This window comes from Mytilus edulis, chromosome 10 (assembly GCF_963676685.1).
Source record: "Mytilus edulis chromosome 10, xbMytEdul2.2, whole genome shotgun sequence".
NCBI classification, from domain to species: Eukaryota; Metazoa; Mollusca; class Bivalvia; order Mytilida; family Mytilidae; genus Mytilus; species Mytilus edulis.
In genome coordinates this window covers 65,927,383-65,955,161 of record NC_092353.1, presented here as the reverse complement: position 1 = coordinate 65,955,161, position 27,779 = coordinate 65,927,383, and the positions used below count along the sequence as shown (strand labels likewise).

Here is a 27,779-nt window from a genome sequence, read left to right as displayed (position 1 = left end):
AAACACATCAACTCCAAATGGAGCTTTTGTTAGTAGAAGTCATATTAATTATGTGTATGTTTTTATGAAGAATACATTATGACTCAAGCTTAAGAAGGACTCCTTATATTATTAGAAATGTCTTCGTATTCCACATACATAAATTAGCTAGAAATCACATTTATTTCTATATATTCATTGAATTTAATATAAGACAAAACAATTGAAACTGTCAAGTGATGAAAAATGATGAAAAATGCATATTACATAAATTGAGTATATACATGTAATGAACATGCCTTTACAATATGAAAATGATATTAAATTAAAATGAAAGTGAAAACACAAAAATGACAAAAGCAGCTATGAATACACATTGGCACATGTTAGTAATCTGGATTGCTCATGGTTCTGCTATATTGGTTTATTACTGTAGTAACACATCAAGGAAAGCTATATAACTGGACAGTGATATGTTCAATGTATATCATAATAAACATATCAAAATTCTACTTTCATTAAAACATTTCTTTAAAAAATAACTGTTGTGGATACATTGTATAACATTTATGTATATCTAAAAAAATATTCTCAAAATATGTAAGTTATACCTTATCTTATCTTATCATTGTTATTATAATCATGGTTATACTCTGCACATATACTGATTCCACAATTGTGTCCTAGGAGAAACAACATTCATCAAGGTTTGTCTATTTTTAAAATATCAGAATTTTAAATGTTTTAAGTGGAGAAGTAAATGTATCAAGCTTTGGTTCTTAAAAAAAATGAAAATATAACCACATTGAGTATAACATAAAAATCATAACCTGTAGACACTTTTTTTTATAATTTGTAGACAAAACTTTCTGTGTAAAATAAATATCTTGAGGCCTCAATTCTTTAAACCAAAAAATCAACAAGAAAATCTGATGTCATAATTTAATTGAATTAATTCCTCCTTAAAAGCAGGGGATCCACAAACTTAGCATAAAAAGTAGCAACCACCCAAGGGAAACTCCACTTAAAACTAAATAAATAGATTTAACAATTTTATATATACATTGCACATCATTTCAAGTATCTACATGCAACTGAGGTAACAGGTAAATGCATATGAAATAAAGAAGTCTGATCTTTTTTAGTACTTAACCATTGAGATCATACCAACATGTATGTACACATGTAATGTATCTAGAAAGATCAGATAATCAACTGTAGCAAGCTTTGCAATGTCATGGCAGTTTTTTAATTTGTATGAACAAACGTTTGAAATATAAGATACATATACTGTATATTTTCTGGTCTAAAGATGTGAAATAAATAACCTAAATTAAATGTCTCCATACAATACAGATAGATTGGTCTTTTGATCCTTCTGGTCATTAACTCAATAAATGAGGAATGGTAAGTAGCACTATTAATGAAAGTTCTCAATTAAAAACATAGATCTTAAAGAAAAGTTGTTGATAATGTTCTATAGGTTGTTTACCAATTATCAAAATGTAATCAACAATGCAAACAGTTGTAACAAAACGTTTTCATCATTTTATATTTTAAGAATATTTTCAAAGTAATAAAGAAATTTTCATAATGGTGGAAAAGGGTTGAAAAAAGGGAATGCCTGTCTGAGAAGGGCCTATAATCCAAAGGTTATAACCATTTAAAAACTAATTTATTGTTGACCTCACAGTCTTCAAGCGAAATTTTCTATCGAAAATTAAAATGGCTATTTTAGGACAATTTGATGTGGACCTAAAATTTGATCTAAAAAAAAAACAAAATCCTTACTGAGAATATATCTGACTTTCTGAAAAAACAGTTAAATCACCCTTTTCAAAAGTCAGTTTTTGTAGTCCAGAGTTGATCATTTTCAACATATAAGTAAACAAAAAGGCTTTTTTTTATTTTTATCCATAAAATTAAATTCTTAAAATTAAAAGTACTGAAAGCAAACTTTTATAGAAAAACATGATTTAAATGAATTTGTCATCAAGAAAATAAAAATTATTAAAATTCCATCAAAATCATATGGGCAATGAAATTACTTTTCAGGTAAATTAGTACAGAAAACAGTAGCGTTTTTTTGTACAATTTAACAATTCAAGTTGAATTTCTGTGAGAAAAGGGTTTTTACTACTCATTGTTTTATCTGATGATCATTGCACTATTGGTTTAAATTCAGACTGCAAATAAAAGTTTACAGAAATATGTAAAAAGTAATATACTCTTTTATCAATTGTAACCATAGATGTATACTAGTATCTATTTATGAAAATTCGATTTTTAAAAAATAACAACACATTTGCTGACTATTACAAATAGATTTGAGCTAATGTTGACTTTGCTTTACAACAGAAAATGAAGTAGACATTTCTGAATGCCAGCTCTGTGACTTTGTACTTAGATAGCCATTACTGTAATCAGAGATATATACACCATTATTAGAATTCTTTTCATCAATCATTGCATCACCCCGAGAGAAAATTGTTTGAGAGTTTAATTCTTCATCCTCATTCTGATCCACCCAATCCTTATTAGACGCATGGATGTAGCCATCTGACTTGCTGGCTGGAACATGAATTTCAGTAACATATCGTGGACTAGTTTCAACATGATTAGTATGATTAGTATGGTTGATGTCAGTTTCTCTTTGTGGACTAGTGTCAACGTACGGAAATGGATCATTAAGGGGATGCATATCAATATCGTCACCTGCTTGGGGGTCAAAGTTCACATTTTCAGTTTCCATGTTATCGTAATCAGAGTGTACTGAGGGAGATTGTTGACCGTTTAATTCAGCAATATTTTCTACCGTTGTTTCATGAGAGTTATGGCTATAATTTGCAGTAGTTGGAGACATATCATCATTAACAGGAGTATATCTAGCTTCTTCGCCCATATCAGAATCACCTGCATAAGATGTCCGTGAACTTTGCATTGATAGTTTTGCATGATAATCAGCCAAAGACAAACGAGAATTTGCAGCAGTATCATAGTATGATGACTGGTCATCAAATGACAATTGGCTTGACTGCATAGATGATGACTCTGCATGACTTCGTCCAAGCTCGGGTGTAAATGAATTAGATAACCCTCTCTTTCGAAGGTACCCTGCCTTTCCTTTGTGAGGGTTTCGTTTGAAATGTTCATCTGCTGAATTTGGGTTACGTCCCTTTATTATTTGTTCAATACTAGGTTCAATTTCTAGCCCAAAAGGAAGAGTAGCTTCCTCATTAACTTTAGGTTTTGGAGGTAGTAACATCTTAGCTTTATTCAGTTCCTCTATACTGACTTGTATCTGGTCCATTACGGCATCCTCTTCATAACCAAAATCTTTCTCTAAACCCGACTGTAAATAGGCAACAGCATTTTCCATACTTAACTTTACTAACCTTCCTATAAAATAAATACAGATTAGTTGTTAAATATTCCCAGCAACAATGATTTTAGATTTTATCTAAAGGGTTTAATTTTTATAGGTTTATAAGATGCCATTGTGTTACAATATTTCATAACTTGTCAAAGTCCAATTATTCATGTATATATATATACCTTCAAATCAAAACAGTGGTAAAGTTTGGTCAACTAAACATAATGCCTATCAATAATGTCTATCAATAAAAGCTTTCTTGCAAACAGTCTAAGAGGAAAAGTATGATCAAGGGAATAAGATAAACAAAAACTTCGACAATGTATGACAGCTTTCAGTCAAATGGTCTCTGAAAAATTTCTGTTGATTTATACCATTTTTTTCCCCCTTTTATTATTTTGAACATGTATATGTCAGATTGTTAGTTTTCTCATTGGAATTATCTTACATTTGTCATTCCAGGGCTTTTCATAGCTTACTATGTAGAATGGGTTTTGCTCATTGCTGAAGGCCCATTAGTGATCTATTTCATTTGGTCTCTGGTAAAAAATTGTCTCAACCAAACCATATCTTCTTATTTTTCATTTTGAGTATAGTGTGGTCAGAAGGATGGATAGATGGTAAAGGACTTCTACATTGTCTAAGACTTCTACATTGTCTTAAGGTTATGCAATTTTTTCACATGATTTTGATCATTTTTTGAGTACTTGAAAGCAGTAATCTTTTTTTTCAAACGGTCAAATTCAGTCATGACGCAACAACATAAACCAACCTGTATCATGGTTCTGATGCAAGTACTATGTAAAATGTTTTACATGTTTTCATGTACATACATAAAATGTAAAGTTTATAACAGCAATTTTAAAATTGGGAAAGACTAAAAATTATTTTGGAAATGAGTATGTCTCTCCAAAATTTTGAGAAACTAAAAATTTACAAGTTGATTAAAAATAGAGAATAAAACCAAACTTGTATTGATCCCTTGAATGCTTATGATCAATTACAGAAGAAATATTATGAAAAAAACTTACTTTTATGAAGTTTAAGTATTGTATAAGCTGCAGCACACAACATTTTGTCACCTTCCAACATAAACACATCATAGAACCTTAATGTAAGTGTAAAAGGAATCTGAAAAAGATGAAAAAAGTTACATACAAGTGTTAATATATACTTGGTTCTATAGCATGTATAGCTGATTGGCATACAAGTTAAACTGTTATTTTAAGAATTGCCTGAACAAAGCTTCCAACTGACATTAGAGCAGATATTATGGAACTAAAGATTTTCAATACCAGCTGGACAATCAAATACCTTATATTTCATCAACTGACAGGTATTAACCTTTATTCTAGTGCCACAACTCTTTAATTGTCTATATGTCATTTACTTAATAAATTATCAATAAATGTATATGGTATACGCACTTGAATCATAGTTGATTTGTAGAATTTAATTTATGTTATTTTTAGTGATATTGTTTCTATTACCTGATTACAGGTGCTAGTTTCTTTTACGGTACTAAAAACATTTACAATTTCACCAATCTATTCACACTAATCATATTTGTCAGTGTGACATTTTGCAGACACCAATATGCAATAATTTTTAAAATATCTTATTTTTTTCTTTTTCTGGGGCTCAATGTTAACTTTAATCATACCTCATTGTTTCTGAATTAATAGTAATTTTGGGGGAATGCTATCCTTTAACAATATAATTTAACTTACCCTGTCGAGAAAACACTGCATATACCACTTTATAGTATAAAGACTCGTATAAATATCATTCTTATCCTGAAACATATTATTAAAACATTATAAAGACTCGTATAAATATCATTCTTATCCTGAAACATATTATTAAAACATTATAAAGACTCGTATAAATATCATTCTTATCCTGAAACATATTATTAAAACATTATAAAGACTCGTATAAATACCATTCTTATCCTGAAACATATTATTAAAACATTATAAAGACTCGTATAAATACCATTCTTATCCTGAAACATATTATTAAAACATTATAAAGACTCGTATAAATACCATTCTTATCCTGAAACATATTATTAAAACATTATAAAGACTCGTATAAATATCATTCTTATCCTGAAACATATTATTAAAACATTATAAAGACTCGTATAAATACCATTCTTATCACAAAACATATTATTAAAACATTATAAAGACTCGTATAAATATCATTTTTATCCTGAAACATATTATTAAAACATTATAAAGACTCGTATAAATATCATTCTTATCATAAAACATATTATCAAAACATAAGATATTTTGAGCTTCCTTACACATAACATGGAATGGTTTCATTCGTACATGTACTAGTACTTGTGTTTTTGTTGTTGTCTATTAGAACACTGTTAAAGGTTAGTTAGAGAATAGAGTAATAATGAAAATAGGAATCTTGTGATTGTTCCCGTCTTTCCATGTTTCATATCTTTCTGGAAATTAAGAGTTTTTGTTTTCTATGTTAAATTTATTCAAAAATGACTTTACGCTTGTTCATTTTTAGCTTGATATGGTTAGGAGCCTTGTCAATCATTTATTGGTTACACTTTGATCACAAGTTGTTTATTTCTAAGGGCTATTCCAGAAAAAAATGTATGGGGGGGGGGGGGGGGGGGGGTTTGGAAGGCAGTTTTTGTCAGCACCTGCCACCCAGACAATTGTAATTGAGAATTATAGTGCGTTAAAGTGTGAAAACTTGCTCCGATACCCATCACCTATGTATTATTAATATAATGTGCCTTCCAACCCCCCCATACATTTTTTTCTGGAATGAAATTGTTATTGTTATGTTGTCTCATTGTCATTGATGCTGACTCCATATTTGTTTATTATCATGAAGCACAATCATGACAATGTTCAGTTAAACTTGGAAAGATAAATATCTGCTAAATTATAACAATGGCACTTTTTCATCATTCCTTGGGTAGAACACAAAGATATGGTGCTAGCATAAGGCAGCTTAACTGCCTAAAAATTAATCTTGAATGCTGCCGTATCACTATCCCTATGTCAACTTTCTGCAACTAAAGTCGCAGGCTCAACAAAAACAGACAATAATTAAGAGTGAAATGAACTGAAAATTTTGTTAACTGCATTTTTAATATTCTTACTTGTATTTTAATTTATACCTAGAAATAAAATTGATACATAATTATTGGTACAACGCAATCCCAACACTATATTCTTACCATATACTTCTTCAACTTGGGTAAAAATTTCCTGAGAATATTGTCATGATGTTCCTGGAATCTTAACAACTTGGGAAAACCATGCATAAACATTCCTGCAAGAAAAAAATTATAATAATTGGTTCTGGTCACAACATATAGGGGATTGCAATTGCGTTGTTTATTCCTGTATATCATATATGAATTTTGTTTGTTGTTTTGTACATAAATGAAGCAATTCGTTTTCCCTTTGAATTATTTTATATTTGTCACTTTGGAGCCTTTTATAGTATGCTATGTGGTATGGGTTTTGCTAATTGTTGAATTCCTATACAGTGACCTATAGTTGATAACATCTACATCATTCGGTCTCTGGTGGAGGTGTTTCATTGCCGTCTTCTTATTCTATATTTCACCAGAACTAACCATATCTATTAGTACAATATGATGTTTAGGAAGATTAATTACTTCTTTCTTAATTTCAAATATATACAGACTTTTTCAAATATATTTGTCATATACAGTATATGACAAATATATTTGAAAAAGTCTGTATATATTTGAAAATATGACAAATATATTTGAAAAAGTCTGTATATATTTGAAAATAGGAAAGAAGTTATTAATCTTCCTAAACATCATATTGTACTAATAAATATTATTATACTATTACATTTATACCAAATATTTATACTAAGTGTCTTTCTGTTGTGTTGATGTATAAGTATCGTTCCATGTCCAACTTGTGATATTTTTTTTTAAATGTGTTTCTATTTGTATCCATGTGATGAGTTGAGAGCCTTTTTCAACTGATTTTTATGGTTTGCCCAGATGTTTTACTTAAACACAACTGTACCAGGTTAGTGGGGAGGGTATGGCGCCAATGAACTAGTTTATCCCTACAACATCTGTATATGCCAATAATCAGGTCCTATTTTGACCTTCAAATGTTTGGTTTTTTTTTAATTCTATTGAAATTTGTATACTTTAGATTGCTTTTTATTAATAAACTTTTTGTGTAATAAAAACAAATGTCATATGATTATAAGATACAAGTTCCTTGAAAATGGTTTCATGTTAATTCTAAATTATAAGTTTCAAAATTCATCAAAGTTGTTCCTTTAAAATAAATTAAATAACTTTAACAAGCATTTCATAAGTAATGCAAACAATACAATAAGAGCATAATGAGAGCCATGGTGTAGTGGTTAAGGCATTGGACTACTAACACAAAGGTCCCTCCTGGTTCGATCACAGTTCCGGGGAGAAAATTTTAGGGACTGAATTTTCGGCTCTCCTTTGACATCATTTGCGAGTATGGTATTAAGAAAAGATGATAGTTTGTCAGAAGGGGATGATAAATGGATGACCTGTGTTAAGAGAGCCATATCTCTTGCACCTAAAAGACACCCTAGTAGATTTCGAAAAAGAGTAGGCTAATGCCGCTACAAGGCAGCACTTGCACCCGCAAACTGGAAAGGGATTATTATAAGTTGCAATAACTTGCTCCCCAATCCGCTATAAATAAATATGTTTAAACTATAAATACAATAAGACTTACCATGACATGCATATCTCTTTTGGCAAAACATTTGTGATAAAGCCCAGAATGCATCCTGCAATGTGATAATAAAAGTGTCATAAATAAGGAAATGCTTTTGTTACTGATTGACAGGTGTTATTAACATACATGTAACAAATGTTGTTTACATAACAATATCCGTCATGTCCACTTGTTTGAGATGTCTTAAATGTTAATGAGATAAACTTGAGTTAAAGTCATGATTCTTTAGTTACGATTTGAGGTATTAATCTGTAGTCTGTAAAATACGTGTTATACAGTGGTCCTCTAAATATCCTATTCATATACGTATACACTTATTGTCTTCATCTTATGAATAGAGTTTCCTTGAAATTTATGCTGTCTTTTTATTTTCACGTTTCAAAGATTACCGTGAAAATAGCGAAAAATTTCCCTGTTTACAGTATTGAGATTACAATGTAAATAACCCATACCTCTTCATTAAGATACATAAGTAACAAGGCTGCTATTTCACTCATTCCCTGGCAGTAACCAACCTCTGTATTGTACATGGAGTAGGCTGACAGAACATGGAACAAAGCTTGCTGGCTGTAAGTAAACAAACATATATCATTTGAAATATCGGACAGTGCAAAAATAAATTTGTCTGAACTCTAGCTCATCAAAAGAAGTTACATATTCATCATAGTTATTTTATTTCTCTTCTACTTAATCAAAATAGCAATTAGAAAACCAAAAACAAACAATTTATTTATTTAAAGCTACATAAGTTTTTAAAGTGAAGTTCCAATAAAATGCTTGAGAGTGCAGCCTGATACGACATCAGAGGGTGAACCCTAAACAGTTTGTGCAAGTTTGGACACATAATTCAAGCTTAACACTGCCTCAATTTGGACTGTGATCAAGTTTTGTTTTCTGACAGAAAATAAATGTGGTGTATCAACTTTCAATTGAAGATACTGTAATATTGTGCAATAATGTACTATTGCACAATAATGTGATATTGTGCAATATTGTGCTTCTGCCCAATATTGTGCTATAGCGCAATACTGTGCAATTGAAGATTTCATGCTATTGTGCAATATTGCGAAATTGAAGATTTCTTGTTATTGTGCAATATTGCGAAATTGAAGATTTCTTGCTATATCGCAATACTTTGCAATTGAAAATTTCTTGCTATTGCACAATACTGTGCAATTGAAGATTACTTGCTAAACTGTGCAATACTGTGCTAAATACTTCACATTATAAATCACACATCATGTTTTAATAGTGTGTATCTCCTGCCATATCAGTTTTTTTTGGCTTTTATATATAAATCATAAATAATCAATAGAAAAGTGGAAAATTATAACAAAATGATTTAAAAAAAAAATCCCCAAAATATTTTTTTTTAACCCAAGAATTAATCCCAGCCTTACCTTTGTGGTTATTGTCCAGAAACAATAGAATGCTCGTTTTTGGCCCCTTATTTATAAACTTTTGGTACCATAACCCCTAAAATCAATCCCATCTTCCTTTTGTGGTATTGAACCTTCCAGTAAAATTTCATAGACATCCATTCACTTAGGTTATTGTCCTGAAACCAAATGTGTCTTCTAACTATGCCGACTTTGTCCACATCATACCATTATACGATGCATTTTTTTCTCCCTTAATGGACATTGTATTAGCTTGGACTGAACATTACAAACCACACAGTTAATAACTTGACACAGTATTAGCTTGGAATGAACATTATAAACCCCAGTAACTTACCTTGACACTGTATTTGCTTAGACTGAACATTATAAAAACCACAGTAACTTACTTGACACTGTATCTTTGCCTGTACATTATGTTATTTCTGTAAGTACGGTTAATGTCTAAGTCTATCTGTCTTATATCTGGGGATTTGGCTCGTGCCCTCATCTTCATTTTCTAAATAAAAACATACTTGTCAATTCTTTTATCAAACACCATCATTTTAAGGGATGACATCAAAAGATCGATGTAGGATAAAAAACTTAAATCAAATAGTTTGGGGGTGGAGGGGTTAAAATTCTACAAGTTTTGTATATCTAAAATCGATTTTTACATATATCCCTATTGGTAAATCAATTTTTCCCAAATTAAGTTAAGAGGGGGATGGGGGTGTCAGTGAAAAAACTATGTGAATTAAGTTTTTTATCCTACATTGAACTTTTGATGTCGTCCCTAAGGGATTACACTCATTCAATAATATTTAGCCCAGAAGAATTTCTTATTAGTATGTGATGCTTTAATGTCAGTTACAGATACTGTGGATTCATTAATATACCAATTTTAGTGGGTTTCGAGGTTATGAGTGAACCACAAATTCAAATGTCCAGCAAATTTCAATTTTTCAAAAGGCTTTGTATGCAGAGATTGTCAAAACCACAAAAAAACTATTTTCCACGAAAAATGCAAGTTTTCCTCAATTCAAGAAAATTGATACCCACGAAAATAAATGTATCCATAGTACAATATTTCTGTTTTGCTGTTTGTAGTCACACGTTTGTGTGGCACTGTAATTTTTTTTTTTTTTTAAACTTAGACAAATGTTGTACTAATCAGAGCCTTGTTGATGAAGGAGCAACTTCAGAAAAAACTTTTATTCATTAGGGATCTTAAGAGAAAATAATGTCATGAAGAAATGTTATAATGTACAAAAGCTACATATATATGCTGAGCACAAAGTATTGGAAAAAATTATCTTGATAATTTGAAAAATAATTTCATAAACCAGAGTTTACTAAAATAGGAGATTTTTCATAATATATATTAAGATAAACCAAATGCCAGTGATAGGGGAGATAGTCTAGCCAAAGAAATTGGTCAAATTCAGTTTTTTTTTCATATCGAACCAAAATTTTGCTTCGTTTCTATCGGAAATATTATATCTAGTTATAATTCAATCCTGGAAAACTTTCTTGTTTTTGAATCTTGTTATACATACTCTATAGACTCCACTTTGTTCAGCTTTAACTTTGTTGATATCTAGTAGTCTAGCCCATATTTCACCTCTCAAACTATCTGGTATACCTTTGTAAATTCTTCTTGTCATCTGAAAACATTAATCAATCTACATGTATGTCCAATTACCATGGATTATATATTTATACTGTCACCCTTCATTAATGCCTCAATAGACTTTTATGCTAGATAAATATCTACTACTGTTAAAGTATTTAAATTTGTAGGGTACCACTATTCTTGGTTTTCTTGAATGGCTTTATCCACGAATTGAAGTGTCTAATGAAATATAACAACTGTTGTCAAAATCATGATATAAAGAGAGATCCCCAATAAAGGTTTAGAAACCTAAAAATTCATGAATTGAAGAACTCATTGACACGTTTTTTTTGCTCAAACTGCGAAAAAATGGTACCCATGATTAAAATGACTTTCACAGTATATAAAGAAAGGAAATGTTAAACAGATTAATAAGAGCTGTTTTCACACTTAGGCACAGGCCTAGCAGCCAAGGCTTGTAAAATTGCTTTCAGGCATGTAAAGATCATCATTACAAACCAATAGTAGCTGACTGAATTTTCCAAAAAATTTACTTCTATACCTGAATATTTACAAAACAAAGAATTCATTATTCTTTTATCTTAGATATACAATTGCTTCAAACATTTTACCAGAATTATTCATTTAGAAATCTGTGATTTGAACAGGAGTGGTCACAACTTTATTCTAACTAAGTCAGGATACTGGAGGCAGTTAATTCAACTGATTATAGTGTGATGGAATGAATCTTTAGTAGAATTGTACAGAAGCTATATTAACTGTACTCAGTTGTATTTGGCAAAACTTTTAGGAACTTTGGTCTCAATGCTCTTCAACTTCATACTTTATGTGGCCTTTTTAACTTTTTAGGATTCAAGCGTCACTAATGAGTCTTTTGTATAAAATTCAATCCTGATATCTATGATGAGTTTATTTAGAGTTTTTATTCAGTACAGTATCTTACTTTCTCTCCAGGATAATATTTTTTCCAGCTTTTCATCATCTTCAGCCATTTCTTGGTTCTCTCTGATTCCACTTCTTTTGCCTATAAAAAAATCAATTTAAAATAAAAAGAACATGATGTTGATCATTCTACTATAACATATATATAAGAATTAACTTGATGAAAACAACTAAACCATGGAAAACAGTATAAGAAGGATCATTGCTGGTGTTATTATAAGACAATAAAAGAACAGTGCTTAAATCTCCTAGTATTGAATGTATTTTATCTATCCAAGGAAAATAAATAAAAAACAATATTTTTGTTCTTTAAAACTTGTTACAAATATCTTAGAGAAATGAAAGCTTGAGAGCAAATAAAAAGCAATTTCCAATATACAACTCTTTAAAAAATAATTAATACTGTAAATTCAGAAATTATTGCGTGCATTTATTATTGCGATTTTGTCATTTTACACTTGAATGCGATTTTAATTTTTACGATTTTGATTAAAGTCATGCTTAATTCCGTTTAAATATAACAAAATGCGAGTTTTAATTATTGCGTTTACAACTCAGTCGCATTATTCGCAATAATAAAAACCTCGCAATAATTTCTGAATTTACAGTAATCAGAGATTTTTAAATTTCTCTGAGACATTGCTTATATAAACCATTGATATATAATTTGATAAAAATCTGGCAAAAATTGTATACATGAGAACGCTAACAATGAAATTTGTCATTTAGTTAATACTTCAAGGGGCATAACTATTCTAAAATAGCTGATCGGCACTGATTTTCTAACTTTTCCGCAGACATTGCTTTTATAAATCTATGATTGATACAAGTTTTATAAAAATAATTGGTCAGGAATTGTACATGTGCGAGACAGACAGATAAAATTTGAGATGGACACCTGTATTTCTATGTCCCCTGCAACATGTCTTGTTGAGGACAACTAAGCTATGGAAAAAAGCTTAATTTTTACCTTTATTTCAGCAGCATCTCTTTGGGTTGGTAATCTACTATCACTGAAATATTCAGAAACAAGAGATGCATTAAACATATGGAGGTTATATAGTAGTACTAATAACAATCAAGCAATAAACAACAACTCTTTTCTTTTGAGGCCTTTAAAAAGTATTAATTAAAAGCTTGATAAACAAAACCATGAAAACTGATTTGAAAAAATGTTTTAAAAAAAGATAGATCTATAACATTAACAATCTATTTTAAATTATATCAATGCATTTATCTATTTTAATATTTTCCCAATTTTACTGGAAATAGTGGAAGTAATGTGTTAACAGTCATATAATTTTACAATTTTAATGTTGTTATTCATTTTCTTCATAATTTTTTTTAATTTTGACTTACTGTATAAATCCATATCTATCTGTCACATGATAGACTTCAAATGTTGGGTCCTCCCATGGATCAATTTGTGCTCCTTCTTCTCTTCCCTGTTGAGGAAAATTCATTTACAATGTATTGCGTGTACATACAATGAATTCAATACTGATAATACACTTAACAAAGGTAGTATAAAGGTGTCTTTTGCCATCTTGGAATGTAAAAAATAGAGAACCAACGTCCAGATTTTCAATCAAATTATCAAAATTTGAAGATAAAGAATGAGAATTTTGTGTATCACAAAGCATTCTCTAAAAGCTATCTTCTCTAATTTTATTTTACAATCTTATCATTTAGCTTAGCTTCTAATCACATAGTGATGTTTTTTCCTGTATAATTCATACACATTGTGTTATTTTCTCACAACCTGTAGCTTGTAAAATGCTCTGTGACCTACAATTTTTAATATATTTTTGAACATGTCACAATATATACTAAGTTTTAGCAATGTATGAAAAAATTCGATCATTTTTAATTTATACTCCCAAACCACTTTAATAATAAAGATATGTTTCTTCTTGTAGTGTAAATTAAAACAAATAAATGGGGATTGTGTCCACTTCCATTTATCATATAAAGTTATGAAGAGACATAACTGAAGTACGGTAATAGTGACCCAAATTTGAACTTAATTTAGAGTTTTGTGAAAAACAATTCTGTATAAGTTTCATAACATTTGGTTGATGTAAGTTTAAGTAAGAGAACAAATGAAAAATTCATCATTTTTTTCATATGTAAAGGGGCATAACTCTAGAATGGTTAAAGTGACACCACCAAAATTCAAACTTGATCTGTATTTTGTTGATATAAGTATTGTGTATAATTTTCATAGTATTTAGTTGAGGCAATTTAAAGTTAGAGAACGGAAACCAACTTTGGGTGTAAGGACGGACAAGGGTAAAATTTTATGCCCCCTCCGCTACACAAGGGCATAATAAAAATATGGTAAGTGAATAAAAATACATAAAATAGCTCTTTTCTAAAGTAACTTGGTAGTGATTGCTTATAAATGCCATATATACCTTATTAATTTTGTAACCTTCAAAAAGATATTTAAGAGGAGAAAAATAGTTTTCCTTCAAAATTAATGAAGTTGTCCATTTTAACTGAATGGAGTCGGCGATAAAAAGCAAGATGTAAAAATGGAGAATGTGCCCCCTATATATAGCTACGACAGGGGCATTAAATAGTTCATAATAGGCAGCTCCCTAACAGATTTCTTTGATTTGTTTACCTTGTCATATCTGCCAACAATCTCTGCCCTTTCCCTCTCAGCCTGCCTTATCTGTTCATACTGATCATACACAGGGGACGAGCCTAAATATATATATAAAAGAATTTCAATATTTTCACAAATGTTTAAATGCATAAATGGTTCAAATTTCTGAGACTACTGATTTTCAAAAATCCACAGACATGACATTTTTATTTCCAATAAACATGATAAAGTTAAAGAACAATGACTATGACAATTTACAACATAGAATGATATATTTCATAAATTTTTCATTTATAATTAAGAAACCATCAAAATAAATTATTGAAACAGAGATATATGCATGATTCACCATAAAATTTTGGAATATACATGGCAATATTTTAACTTGTAATACATGTATGCAAAACATGATATTCAAAGTCAATGAACCATGACTGAAGTTGTAAGGCAAAATAATCTCTTTAGATACGCTATGTTGTCTTTGGTTTAGGCTAAATGTGTTTGTGTCATTACTGATCTTTCTTTACTTTCTTTTTATTATAATAGTATACACATACCACTACTCATTCTGTACTCTAGTTATCCTTGATCTATATAATCATAAAACCTACAAATATATAAATATCAAGATATGATTACTTATCCAGGAAATACATCTAAATTTAGTGATGTATATAACTTATCATGTTAATTGGAATAAACACTCATTTAACACTTGACATGCTTCATCAACTCTTAAAATTATAAATATATAAAAGTCACTGAACAGGAAGATTTATACTCTTTTTTTTTAATCCTAGAATGTTACAAGTACATTCATTCATAATAAAGTCTTACATAAGACATTCTTCCCACTAAGAATGTGTATGCAAGGCATAGATTTACCATCTACGTCCAATGCATGTCCTATATTGAGAATAAAATACAATCTCATTATAAATTAAATTTATTAATAAATTCTATATGACAAGAAAGAAAATTAAATCAAATCAAATTCAAATTAAGTTTAAAACCTTACAGGTAGCTACCAACTGAAACCAGATGCTCCGCAGGGCGTAGCTTTATACGACCGCAGAGGTTGAACCCTGAACGGTTAGGGCAAGTATGGACACAACATTCAAGCTGGATTCAGCTCTAAATTTGGATTGTGATTAAATAGTTGACACAGCATAGGTTTCTGACACAGAATGAATGTGTTCTAATGAACTTAAAATTTTTGTTTCTCTTAGAGCAATTCATTATGCTGTTGAATATTAATCCTCTCAAAAAAATGTTTGAAGAAATTTTCTTTTTTATTTATGAAATTTCAAATGAGAAAAATTGAACCCAATTTTTTTAATCACATCCCCCTTTCCCTTATTCCAAAACTAATCTCAATTAAAATTTCTAATGGAGTTTGCAACAATAACTACTCATTTAAATACATCATAAAATATTAAGATGTAAAAAAAACTGCTAGTTATCACTGAATGGTAAAGATTATTTTAATTTATCAGTTGGTAGTAAAAAGTGAATATACATTGTATATTGTATATAACAAAGATTTAAGTTGATTCTGGACAAAGAAAGATAACTCCAATTAAAAAAAAATCTTGCTATTGCACAATATTTTGCAATTAGATATTTCTTGCTTACTATTCTGGACAAAGAAAGATAACTCTAATTAAATTTCTTTTTGATATTTCACAATATTGTGCAATTAGATATTTCTTGCCATTGCGCAATACTGTGCAATTGAAAAGACTTGCTATTGCACAATACTTAATATAATAATTTTAGATCCTGATTTGGACCAACTTGAAAACTGGGCCCATAATAAAAAATCTAAGTACATTTTTGAATTCAGCATATCAAAGAACTTCAAGATTTCAATTTTTGTTAAAATCAGACTAAGTTTAATTTTGGACCCTTTGGACTTTAGTGTAGACCAATTTGAAAACAGGACCAAAAATGAAGAATCTACATACACAGTTAGATTTGGTATATCAAAGAACCCCATTTATTCAATTTTTGATGAAATCAAACAAAGTTTAATTTTGGACCCCGATTTGGACCAACTTGAAAACTGGGCCAATAATCAACAATCTAAGTACATTTTTAGATTCAGCATATCAAAGAACCTAACTGATTCATTTTTTGTCAAAATCAAACTAAGTTTAATTTTGGACCCTTTGGACCTTAATGTAGACCAATTTGAAAACGGGACCAAAAGTTAAGAATCTACATACACAGTCATGACAGTTAGATTCAGCATATCAAAGAACCCCAATTATTCAATTTTGATGAAATCAAACAAAAGTTTAATTTTGGACCCTTTGGGCCCCTTATTATGTTGGGACCAAAACTCCCAAAATCAAACCCAACCTTTCTTTTATGGTCATAAACCTTGTGTTTAAATTTCATAGATTTCTATTTACTTATACTAACGTTATGGTGCGAAAACCAAGAAAAATGCTTATTTGGGTCCCTTTTTGGCCCCTAATTCCTAAACTGTTGAGACCTAAACTCCCAAAATCAATACCAACCTTCCTTTTGTAGTCATTAACATTGTGTTTAAATTTCATTGATTTCTATTTACTTAAACTAATGTTATTGTGCGAAAACCAAGAATAATGCTTATTTGGGCCCTTTTTTGGCCCCTAATTCCTAAACTGTTGAGACCAAAACTCCCAAAATCAATCCCAACCGTTCTTTTGTGGTCATAAACCTTGTGTCAAAATTTCATAGATTTCTATTAACTTAAACTAAAGTTATAGTGCGAAAACCAAGAAAATGCTTATTTGGGCCCTTTTTGGCCCCTAATTCCTAAAATGTTGGGACCAAAACTCCCAAAATCAATACCAACCTTCCTTTTGTGGTCATAAACCTTGTGTTAAAATTTCATGGATTTCCATTCACTTTTACTAAAGTTAGAGTGCGAAAACTAAAAGTATTCGGACGCCGGACGACGACGACGACGACGACGACGACGACGCCGACGCCAACGTGATAGCAATATACGACGAAATTTTTTTCAAAATTTGCGGTCGTATAAAAATCTGTGTTCAGCATTTCAGTTGATACAAAATTAGACATTTCTTATATATCTTTGAACTCTTCATAAAATGATGGACTAGTCTAAATGAGAACCCTGCTTGTCAAGGGTAAATCTAATACAAGTGTCTTTTATTTGCTGGTACAGGAAAATTATTTTGGAGGTAGTTACATGTATATCCCTTACATATTAAAGTAAAAGACTTTGTTCAGATATTTGACAAGGGACAGTTTATTAGACACATGAGACATGTAATATGCTATGGTTGTAAACATTTTTCCTAAATACATATATATATCTATCTCTTTTCCATATTGTGTTAGTTTACTACTGATGTTCCTATAACATTTTCTTTTGAATGTTTATTCTTTACAGAATCCACCTAATGTCAAATGAATGTTAGGTCTATTTTCCGATTATAATATGACCTTGACTGCTTTAAAGGTGAACATTGACAAAACTGGAACCCATCCATGCTGACTGGAAATAAATTTGACTTCCTTACATTCTTGTGTTTCTTGACTATAGTGACTACCTATGCATGTATGCAATTGAAAGTTAGTAAATGCCTTAGGCCTATACCATTAATGTGGTGGCCATCAAACAACTTCCTTTTATCATGTTGAATCATTAAAAAGGTCTTGCTTAGGAGCCTGTTTTGGAAACAAATGTTAGTTATTTTTAGATCTCTGACAAGACAGTGACCAAGTTGTCTCTGACAAGAAATTTTCTGGCCATACAATACCTCTTTGTGATTCTAAACTACCTATGTACATATGATGTATGTAATTTGGATAATAATAAATACCTAGGGCCATAAACAACAATTATAACTTGTAATAATTTGTTTAATGTAGTGACCATTAAACGACTGTATTATCAATGATACATATTATATATATATATTAATTTATAGTTTTACTTGTTAACCAGATATAAACCTGTTCACGATGCTCAAATAATAAAGGGAATACAAAATTTTATTTTTTAAATAATGTCCAGTCAGCAATAAGATTAAGACTAAAGTAGACTGAAAATTATAATACATTTTGTACATTGTACTTTCTATTACAAATAATGCACCTGTTCACTAAAATCTAAGTCTTCTTCATAGTTTTTTTCAATTCATTTCACCCATAAATCTTGGACAATAATCACTTCAAATTACTATCAGTGGCGGATCCAGGGGGGGTGGGGTTCCGGGGGTTGGAACCCCCACTTTTATTTGGCCAATCTATGCATTTGAATGGGAGCATATAGTTGGAACCCCCCCCCCCCCCCCTTTACTCTGGGTTGGGAACTCCCCCTTTTTAAAATGGCTGGATCCGCCACTGACTATGATTACCATCAGATGAGATTTTTTTAATTATTCAGATTCTGTTGGTCCAGGATCATTTATACCCATCATAGTCAATGATAGTAAAGATTTTTTTAATTATTCAGATTCTGCTGGTAGAGTATCATTTATACCCAACATAGTCAATGATAGTAAAGATCTACATGTAACATTACGTAATTTAAGTTTCTAATGACATTGAATGAGTTTATGTTTGATGGATAAAATAAAAAAGAGGTAATGACTAATTTGAAATATTCCAGAAAAAAAGTATTTGGCTGCCAGAAACAGTAAATGGAACCTTACAGAAATATTAAGTGAACAATTTGTATTACAATTAACATGTAGTACATATTTAGTATTGACTGAAGATCCTTTGAAAATCAATAGTACTGTACAATGTAAATATAAAAATAATATGAATAAGATGATGTGGTAAATGTATATATGACTAAATAGTTTTGCATTTTTGTGTACTTATTTTCATTTTGAATTACATAACCTATATAATTAGATATCTACTGATAATTTTACAATTGACAATATTCATGCATACATAATAAACCAGATATGTACCAAATGATTGCAATTCTAAACTAAAACAGTATACTGTAAACTCAAATTGATTTCTTCTTAGTTTACCTACTTGTTTAAAGTCAATAATTCAAATTGATTTTATCTTTCTTATGCAATTTATCATTGTATTACTTAAATCATTCTAAGATACAAAAAGCTGAACCTTCAAAGAATCTATTGTTTCAAGTTGTCAAAGAACTTCACTAAACAATATACATGTATATTTAACATTATCATTTCTTAGCTTTATGAATCATGGCAGTAAAAATTATGAAGATATAAACTGTTGATAAGATTAATGTAGATCTATGTCTTGTGTAAATTCAATAGTAAAATCCATACAGTCAAACCCCAATAAGTTGAAGGAACCCAACATACATTTTGTAACTAGTACTGCTAAACTAACATGACTAATCCAAAGTTTTCCAATTTCAAAATACTACCTTGTATTAACCCCAAAAGACATGTTTTATACTCCAATCTATCTGCATCAATATTATTAATAATCTGCATTAATTAAATTTCAACATGCAGTTGAACCTCTCTATATTGATTTCAGTACTTCAGATGGCAAGGCAACTTAAAATTGTCAAATTTTAAAGCAAGAACATAATTTGGTCACTTAAATAAGCTAGTGTAAAAAAATGCTTCGCTGAGCATAGCCTGATACAACCGCATAGAAACCTGAACAGTTGGGTCTAATGCCGCCGAAAATTGTAGTATTATTTACTGTTCAAAATATGTCTTGTAACCTCGTTTGTCTTGATTAACAAGCTTAACTTGTTTCTTATCTTAAAAATTCAATCATCAACATTATAAGTACATGTTCTTGGCCACTTTAAAAATCAGTTTTTCTTGTTGGTAGCAGTACAAAATATCTTATTCAGATTTAAATAGCATCACCACTTCACTACGTACAATATTAACTGACTGGAATGTAAAATTATTGTTCAAAAGCAACATTAATACAAGTATCTGTAACTGATAGATAATTAGATAGATAATTAGATTAGAACATGGAGGGAAACAGTGTGACAGGAATTTTATACACTTCAGCACTGGGACAACTTGGCACAAAGACTATTGACATATATGTGAAAGACAATTCGGCTCCCAAGAAAGAGTTTGGTATGAAGACAAATTGGCATATAAAAAAGTGAGAATTTATCAAAACTCATTTTCAACTTACATGTACATGTAACATGTGTAAATAAAATTTTGATAAATGTATAATTAAAAATAAATAATCAAATGATTGAATATAAATAAGAAGATGTGGTATGAGTGTCTATGAAACAACTCTCCAATCTCCATCCAAGAAACAAACTGACAATTGTATATCTTTGTTAAAGTATGGCCTTCAACATGGAGCCTTTACTTACATGGAGAAGCAAACAACAAAGGGCCCCACACCAAACCAATGGCATAATCTATATTAAACTAGAGGCTCTCAAGAGCCTGTGTCGCTCACCTGTTAATGTGTTTACAGATGTCGGCCATCTTTGTTGGTAGGCGGGGTCAATAGACACTCTTTTTAAAAATAGATACCCTAGTATTATGATTGTGGCCAAGTTTGGTTAAATTTGGCCAAGTAGTTTTAGAAAAGATTTTTATACAAGTTACAAAAATGAGGAAAAGTTGTTTAATATTGACTCTAAAGGGCAATAACTCCTTAGGGGGTCCTCTAACAATTTTGATCATGCTGACTTATTTGTAGATCTTACTTTGCTGAACATTATTGCCGTTTACAGTTTATCTCTATCTATAATAGTATTCAAGATAACCAAAAACTGCAAAATTTTCTTAAAATAACCAATTTAAGGGCAGCAACCCAACAACAGGTTGTCCGATTCAACTGAAAATTTGTGAGGGGATATATCTTATTCTGATGGACATTAAACTCTTGAAAGATTTGCCCTAAATGTCTTGGTTTCAAAGATATAAAGCAAAAACTGCATTTTACCACTATGTTCTAATTTTAGCCATGTCGGCCATTTTGTTTGGTAGGCTGGGTCATCGGACACATTTTTTAAACTATAAACCACAATGATAATTGTTGCCAAGTTTGATTAAATTTGGCAAAGTAGTTTTAGAGAAGAAGATTTTTAGAAAAGTTACAAAAAATGATGAAAAGTTTATAAATTTGACTATAAAGGGCAATAACTCCTTAAGGGGTCGACTTGCAATTTTGGTCATGTTGACTTATTTGTAGGTCTTACTCTGCTAAACATTATTGCTGTTTACAGTTTATCTCTATCTATAATAGTATTCAAGATAATAACCAAAAACTGCAAAATTTCCTTAAAATAACCATTTCAGGCGCAGCAACCCAACAACAGGTTGTCCGATTCGTCTGAAAATTTCAGGGCAGATAGATCTTCACCTGATAAACAATTTTAGCCCATGTCAGATTTGCATTAAATGCTTTGGTTTTTGAGTTATAAGCCAAAAACTGCATTTTACCCCTATGTTCTATTTTTAGCCATGGTGGCCATCTTGGTTGGTTTGACGGGTCACGCCACACATTTTTTTAACTAGATATCCCAAGGATGAATGTGGCTAAGTTTGGTAGAATTTGGCCCAGTAGTTTCAGAGGAGAAGATTTTTGTAAAAGTTTACGGACGACGGACGACGGACGACGGACGACGGACGCCAAGTGATGAGAAAAGCTCACTTGACCTTTCAGGTCAGGTGAGCTAAAAAAAAACCGAGACAAAAAACGCTTATCTGCTTATGAGTTATGTTCATTCAATAAATCAAATTTACTTTAAAACTTTCTGAAACATGTGTAAGGATGTATTATCATTAGAAAAATTCTTGATTTACAGTTCTTTTAATTCCTGTAATTATTATTTTTTATTAACTTTTTAAGATTACCTGATTACAGGAAAATATAGCAATAAAAAACAAGGTACATTTATTCAATTTCCATGATCACGAAATGGTACCAAATTGTCTATGGAACAAGATGATGAGATGTGTCAAAGTGTCTTGTTTCTATGTGGTAGTTGTGATGGTTGTTTCTTATTATAAGTTCTAGTGTCTAAATTTTCATCAAATATCATGAATATCACAAAGGAGCATACTGCTTCCTGTCAATGTATATATGCATTTTTTAATTTAATTTTATTGGAAAATACGATAAATAAAACAACATGCACCAATATATATTTTTGAACATCTGATTCTTTAAAATTCTAGGAGGTGATAATCTCTGGGTTTTCTCTCAAACTCATCAGGTAGCACAGCTCATATCAACATCTACCAGATAATGGCCACAAACAAACTGAATATTTTGTCATGACTTCAGTGCTCATATCGACCCCTCCCCCTCCCCCAATATTGTTTGAAATTAATTTCAGATTTGTCACCAAGGCTTTAAAAGCCTTGACTGACGTCGTTGACACTACCCCTGGAGGGAGACTGTTCCAATATTTGATGGTTGGTAGAAAGAAAGAAAATTTCCGGTAATCATTTGATGCTGCTGGAATTTGGAAGCTTCTGTCATGCATATTTCTTGACAATCGTTTAAGTGGAATCAAACGATCTTCCTTTGTCACAGCAACTTTCTCATTTACTATTTTGTAGAGCATCTTTTCGTCTTTGTACAAGTGATCTCAAGGGATTTTGGTGTTTGTTCATTAAGGTAGATCATAAGTAAATCTTTTTTGAGACAGAATTTTCTTATACTTAGCCAGAATGAAGATTTTAATATGCTCTTTTCAAAAATATAATAAAAAGTAGGGGTCACCGTGCTATTTTTCAAGCTATGAGTCGTTGAAAATTGCCTAAATTTGGTTAGATTGTTAATGGAAAAACACAATTGTGTGCATAAAAAATAATCTATGAGATAGAATTTTGAAATAAATTTTGAAAAGATAGGTTTTGTAATATGTTTTAAGAAAATAAAAAGAAAAAATGGTGTCACCGAACTTGTTTTCTTGCTACAAGTAAAAAGAAAAAAAATCCCTATCTGTCCAGTATAAATTTTTTGCTAAAAGAGTTATCTTCCCTTAAATGGCTCATTTGAAAAAAATGATTCAAAAAGCAAAATAAAATGATATTTGTTTAATTATTTTGAATTATACAATAAATTGCCAAGTTTTCTTTATATTATTAAACAGTCTAACCATCAAATTGCAAATCTGTCTCCAAATTTGCAGATTTAGGCAAATAACTAGACCGATTTTTTACTGTGATTGTTCAATCCAAGATGGCGGTATACCATGAATCTACCTTAAATATCATGCATATCGTGCTGCACGTCTCTGGATCATCTCTAGCATGTCTAGTCGTTCTATTTCTGTTTTATTGTACGAATCCGTTACAGGACTTACGTACATGTATTCTGTTATTGGTCTAACAAATATTTTGAACACACTTTCTATTATCTATTTGTATTAGTGTAGTGTTGCAGGACTAATCTAGGGTTATTGTTTTAATACAAGAGTTAGTTACACCAGTTGAACTGAGGTCAATCAACTATCTGTTTCTTACTAAGGGTTGATATAAGAATCATTGCCCATGGGAGATGCATGAATTTGAGAGTCTGTCAGTCGTCTATTTAAAAGACTAAAAATGTATCTAACAGTCAGTGTTCTCCCCAGGCCGTTTTAGCGTGCGATGCTATATTTTTTCACCGTGATGCTATAATAATTCCCGCGACGCTATAATTACTTTGAAGATGCTATTTTACTTGTCCTCAATTTTGAACTTTCATCTATAATCGATTATGATCATAAAAATTATATCACCTGTAATTGTAATCCCTTTAAGTGGACACAAAAGGCAATTAAGAGATTAAATAGCCAGGTGTTAATTGCCCTCAGGGTGATAACTGTTTTGATGCGATATCCCAAGCTGACACTTGTGACATGACTAATACCACGTGTCTAGATCTGCAATCACCAATTTCGACATGGAAAAATGCAATCACAAAAACAATTCGAAATCTATGTTTTGTATAACGAAATTTCAAAGATTAAAACGATTTTTTTTTTGTTAAAAGGTCGTTTATTTGTGCAAATCTCCAAAAAAATACTTTCTTTCTCTTCCGGTAAATTAAGAGAGTGAGAATTTTGGTTTTGAGCTAAAATAAGTTTTATACATACTTCTTTAAAAAGTGATCATAATTGGCTTAAGTTTATGTTTAATTCATTTAATGCATTAAAGGCGTCTTATTCATTCACAATCTCTAGTCAAACAATGTTTATTCTTGGACTCATTTTCGTATATTTTTCTACGGCCGCCATTGCACATTTTTGTGTAAACTACGGATCGGAACCGGACCAGATATGACAAGAATTCGCATTTTCACGATAATTACAACAGATGGACGGTACACAGAAAAAATATACCAATAGAGAAAACTACGCATTAATAGACTATTTGTTAGATAACTTTGTTAAAAATACGTATCATTTTGATGTAAAGATAAGAAACAACAAGTTCTAATTCATTCAGTGCAATGAAACAATGAATTTCATAAACATGTTAAAAAAAAAAGATTTTAAATTGATATTTTTTTGCTACTTTTGCTACTTTATCTTTACTTTTAAATATAATATAAAAAAATAGTTAATTTTGTGTACTAGATATTCAGTTTTGTATATATACAGGTTGCAATATAATGAACAATTCATTCATTTGACTTATTGTTGGGTAACTGAAAGCACATATTTATTTTTATTTGGCACAAGAGGAAAAAAATAATTCTGTAACTATAAATGAATAAAGAAAACATAAACTGAAAAAAACTGTTTTTATTGTTATAGTTTAATTGTATTCTCAGTTATGAATTGAACAATATAAACTAAAACATATAAAGGAAATAGCTAGAGCATCAACGTGACGCGACAAATGACATTAAAAAAAAAATGCAGTTATTTTTTTACGCAAAATGTGATGCTATCCAAAATTTCTGGGGAGAACACTGAGTCAGTGACTGGTGTACATTTTAGTAGGTGTCTGTACAAAATATATTTTTATATAATAATTGCTGATCAAATCATAATTGCGTGTGCAAAACCTACTACTTATAAAAATTGAGGGTCTTTCAATACTCCATAGACAGGGTTTAAGCTAGGATTTTGAGGGCTTTAGTCACTTTTGCGCGCTATTAAAATCAACCTTATTTTGTGTAAAAGCAAGGGGCCAATGATGCATATTACTAGCTTCATCTTTTGACTTTGTCAGATTTTAAGGGATTGAGGCACCAGCATGATTGGCAGTTATTGTATGATTTGACTGTATTGGCCATTATTATGAAAGATTCTGACATGGAATCCAGAAATTTAGTTCACAATTTCTCTTCAGTTTGTTCCAGGGGTCATTCCTGATCAACAAAAGTTGGATTCTATTTTTTTTAAACAAGGAATCACAGCAGAAATTAACTTGCAATGATTATTTCACTGCATAATCATTATCCATATAAAAGGTCTAAATCGATATTTGGAATCATTTCTTTCAAGTTGGAAATGTGTAAAATCCTTTTTGGAACTATAATAATGACTGAAAGTAGGTTGTAAACAAATCAACAATAGATCACGTTTACCACTTTCGGTTTTAAAATGAAACAAAAACGGGAAGTGACACGTGGATAATAAATTCAAAACGAGTCCGGATTCATCAGGAAATTATCATTTTTTTATTTAAATTCCTTTAGTAAGAGATATTTGTCTCTCTCGTTTAATTGATTCTAAATTAAATGATTTCGTATTTTACGTTTTTTTAAAGTCTATAAATAGTCAAAAGAATACTTTCACGCATGCGTAAGAATACAATACAGGAAGCACCTGTTTAACTCGTGAAAGTTTTGAATAAACACATTAAAGTTCTTTATTTCATGTATTTTAAATGGAAATTGTCGAAAGTTTTTTGATGAAAATTTAAATCAATTATGACGAAAATGCCTTCGAATGACGAATCTACGACAAATGAACTTCAGATCGTTGGAAAAATATTGAAATTCAAATGCGAACTGACCGGGTTGTTACATTTTTGATTAATTGACGAAACTAAACTCCTGATTGTTGAAATGACTTGCCGACTGGCTGATTTTCCTGGGGAAATAATTATGATGGTCATTCAATTATGGGGTTTAATAATAATTTACGGATTAGTGACCCATCCGATGGCGATAAGCGGATTAGTTGTAATCACAACTTGTAACACCTGTTAAAAATGTTAATTACCTGGAGGTCATAAACTTGTCAAAAACATGAAGACAGGTAGATTTACAGTTTTTATTGCGAATTTTTTTTTACACTTTCAAAATTAAAGTGACGAAATTGATTTGAAATACTTTCGTCAATGAGAAAACTCTTTCGTAAAATACGAAAGTGACGAGCGCTAGCAAAATCACTGTCCATAGAAGACAATTGTGCAACTGAACCAGTCAGGCTGAACAGTAGCTTTTTCTGTCATACTACAATGTACTGGTATGGAAATCCCTTGAAGACCGGAGAAAATCAGAAAGACTCACAATGTCGTACAAACTTTCTATTTGGATGGTAAATGTAAATACAGAAGACACGCTTATTTCACCAGACAGATTATCCCGGAACTTAAACATCAATAGTTTCCAATTACCAACTTGCAGAACAGAACTTAGGAAAGCATCGTTCTATCCAAGAACAATTAGGGACTGGAACACACTACCACTTACCACCACCAGCGCAGGTAGTCTTGAAAGTTTCAACGATTTAGACCACATCAAGGATGATTTTAACCGCACTGTATATAGCACATGTTCACATATTTTTATCTAAAATATTAACATGCGCATCCAAAAAGTGACAAAATAATCAGTTTGTTGATGGTGGCCCCAAAATGGTAGAAGTAGAAGTCTGTAAATAATGTTAACAGCTACTGTAGTACTGACAAGATACTGTTTTCACTGGACATTTATATCAGTCTTGTTTGTAAATAATGCATCTGAGTGGGGTTTGATATGAAGTTGCTTTTTCTTATTCAAAACTATAAACATACATTGTATCAACACAGTGCTGTATAAGCTTAAAACTCTATTGATTTTCACTGCATGATCGAAGTGAAGTTTGTATTCGTTCTCTTTTCTTGATTTCTTGCTTAACAGGAAACACCTAAAATCACGTGACACACTTGAACCGCTTACGGTCTTG

General features: G+C 30.7%; 1 protein-coding gene across 1 annotated transcript; it reads right to left on the bottom strand.

Annotated features, from left to right (window-relative positions):
* Window positions 1-159: 159 nt before the first annotated feature.
* LOC139491694 (USP6 N-terminal-like protein) lies at window positions 160-27,779 on the bottom strand. The gene is made up of 14 exons (XM_071279507.1): window positions 27,628-27,779; window positions 15,250-15,299; window positions 14,708-14,790; window positions 13,438-13,523; window positions 13,049-13,091; window positions 12,080-12,160; window positions 11,060-11,167; window positions 9,911-10,020; window positions 8,574-8,688; window positions 8,119-8,173; window positions 6,579-6,673; window positions 5,083-5,148; window positions 4,384-4,483; window positions 160-3,378 (listed from the first exon to the last, which is right to left on the bottom strand). The coding sequence occupies exons 2-14, from the start codon at window positions 15,257-15,259 to the stop codon at window positions 2,312-2,314; spliced, it is 2,019 nt and encodes a 672-aa protein (XP_071135608.1). The 5' UTR covers window positions 15,260-15,299; window positions 27,628-27,779; the 3' UTR covers window positions 160-2,311.

Coding starts and splice junctions, on each gene's coding strand:
- LOC139491694 (XM_071279507.1), bottom strand. Junction 13,092..13,437: donor GATAGATATGGATTTATACA/GTAAGTCAAAAT, acceptor TGAATATTTCAG/TGATAGTAGATTACCAACCC. Junction 8,689..9,910: donor AGGCAAAGATACAGTGTCAA/GTAAGTTACTGT, acceptor GTTTACTTACAG/CCAGCAAGCTTTGTTCCATG.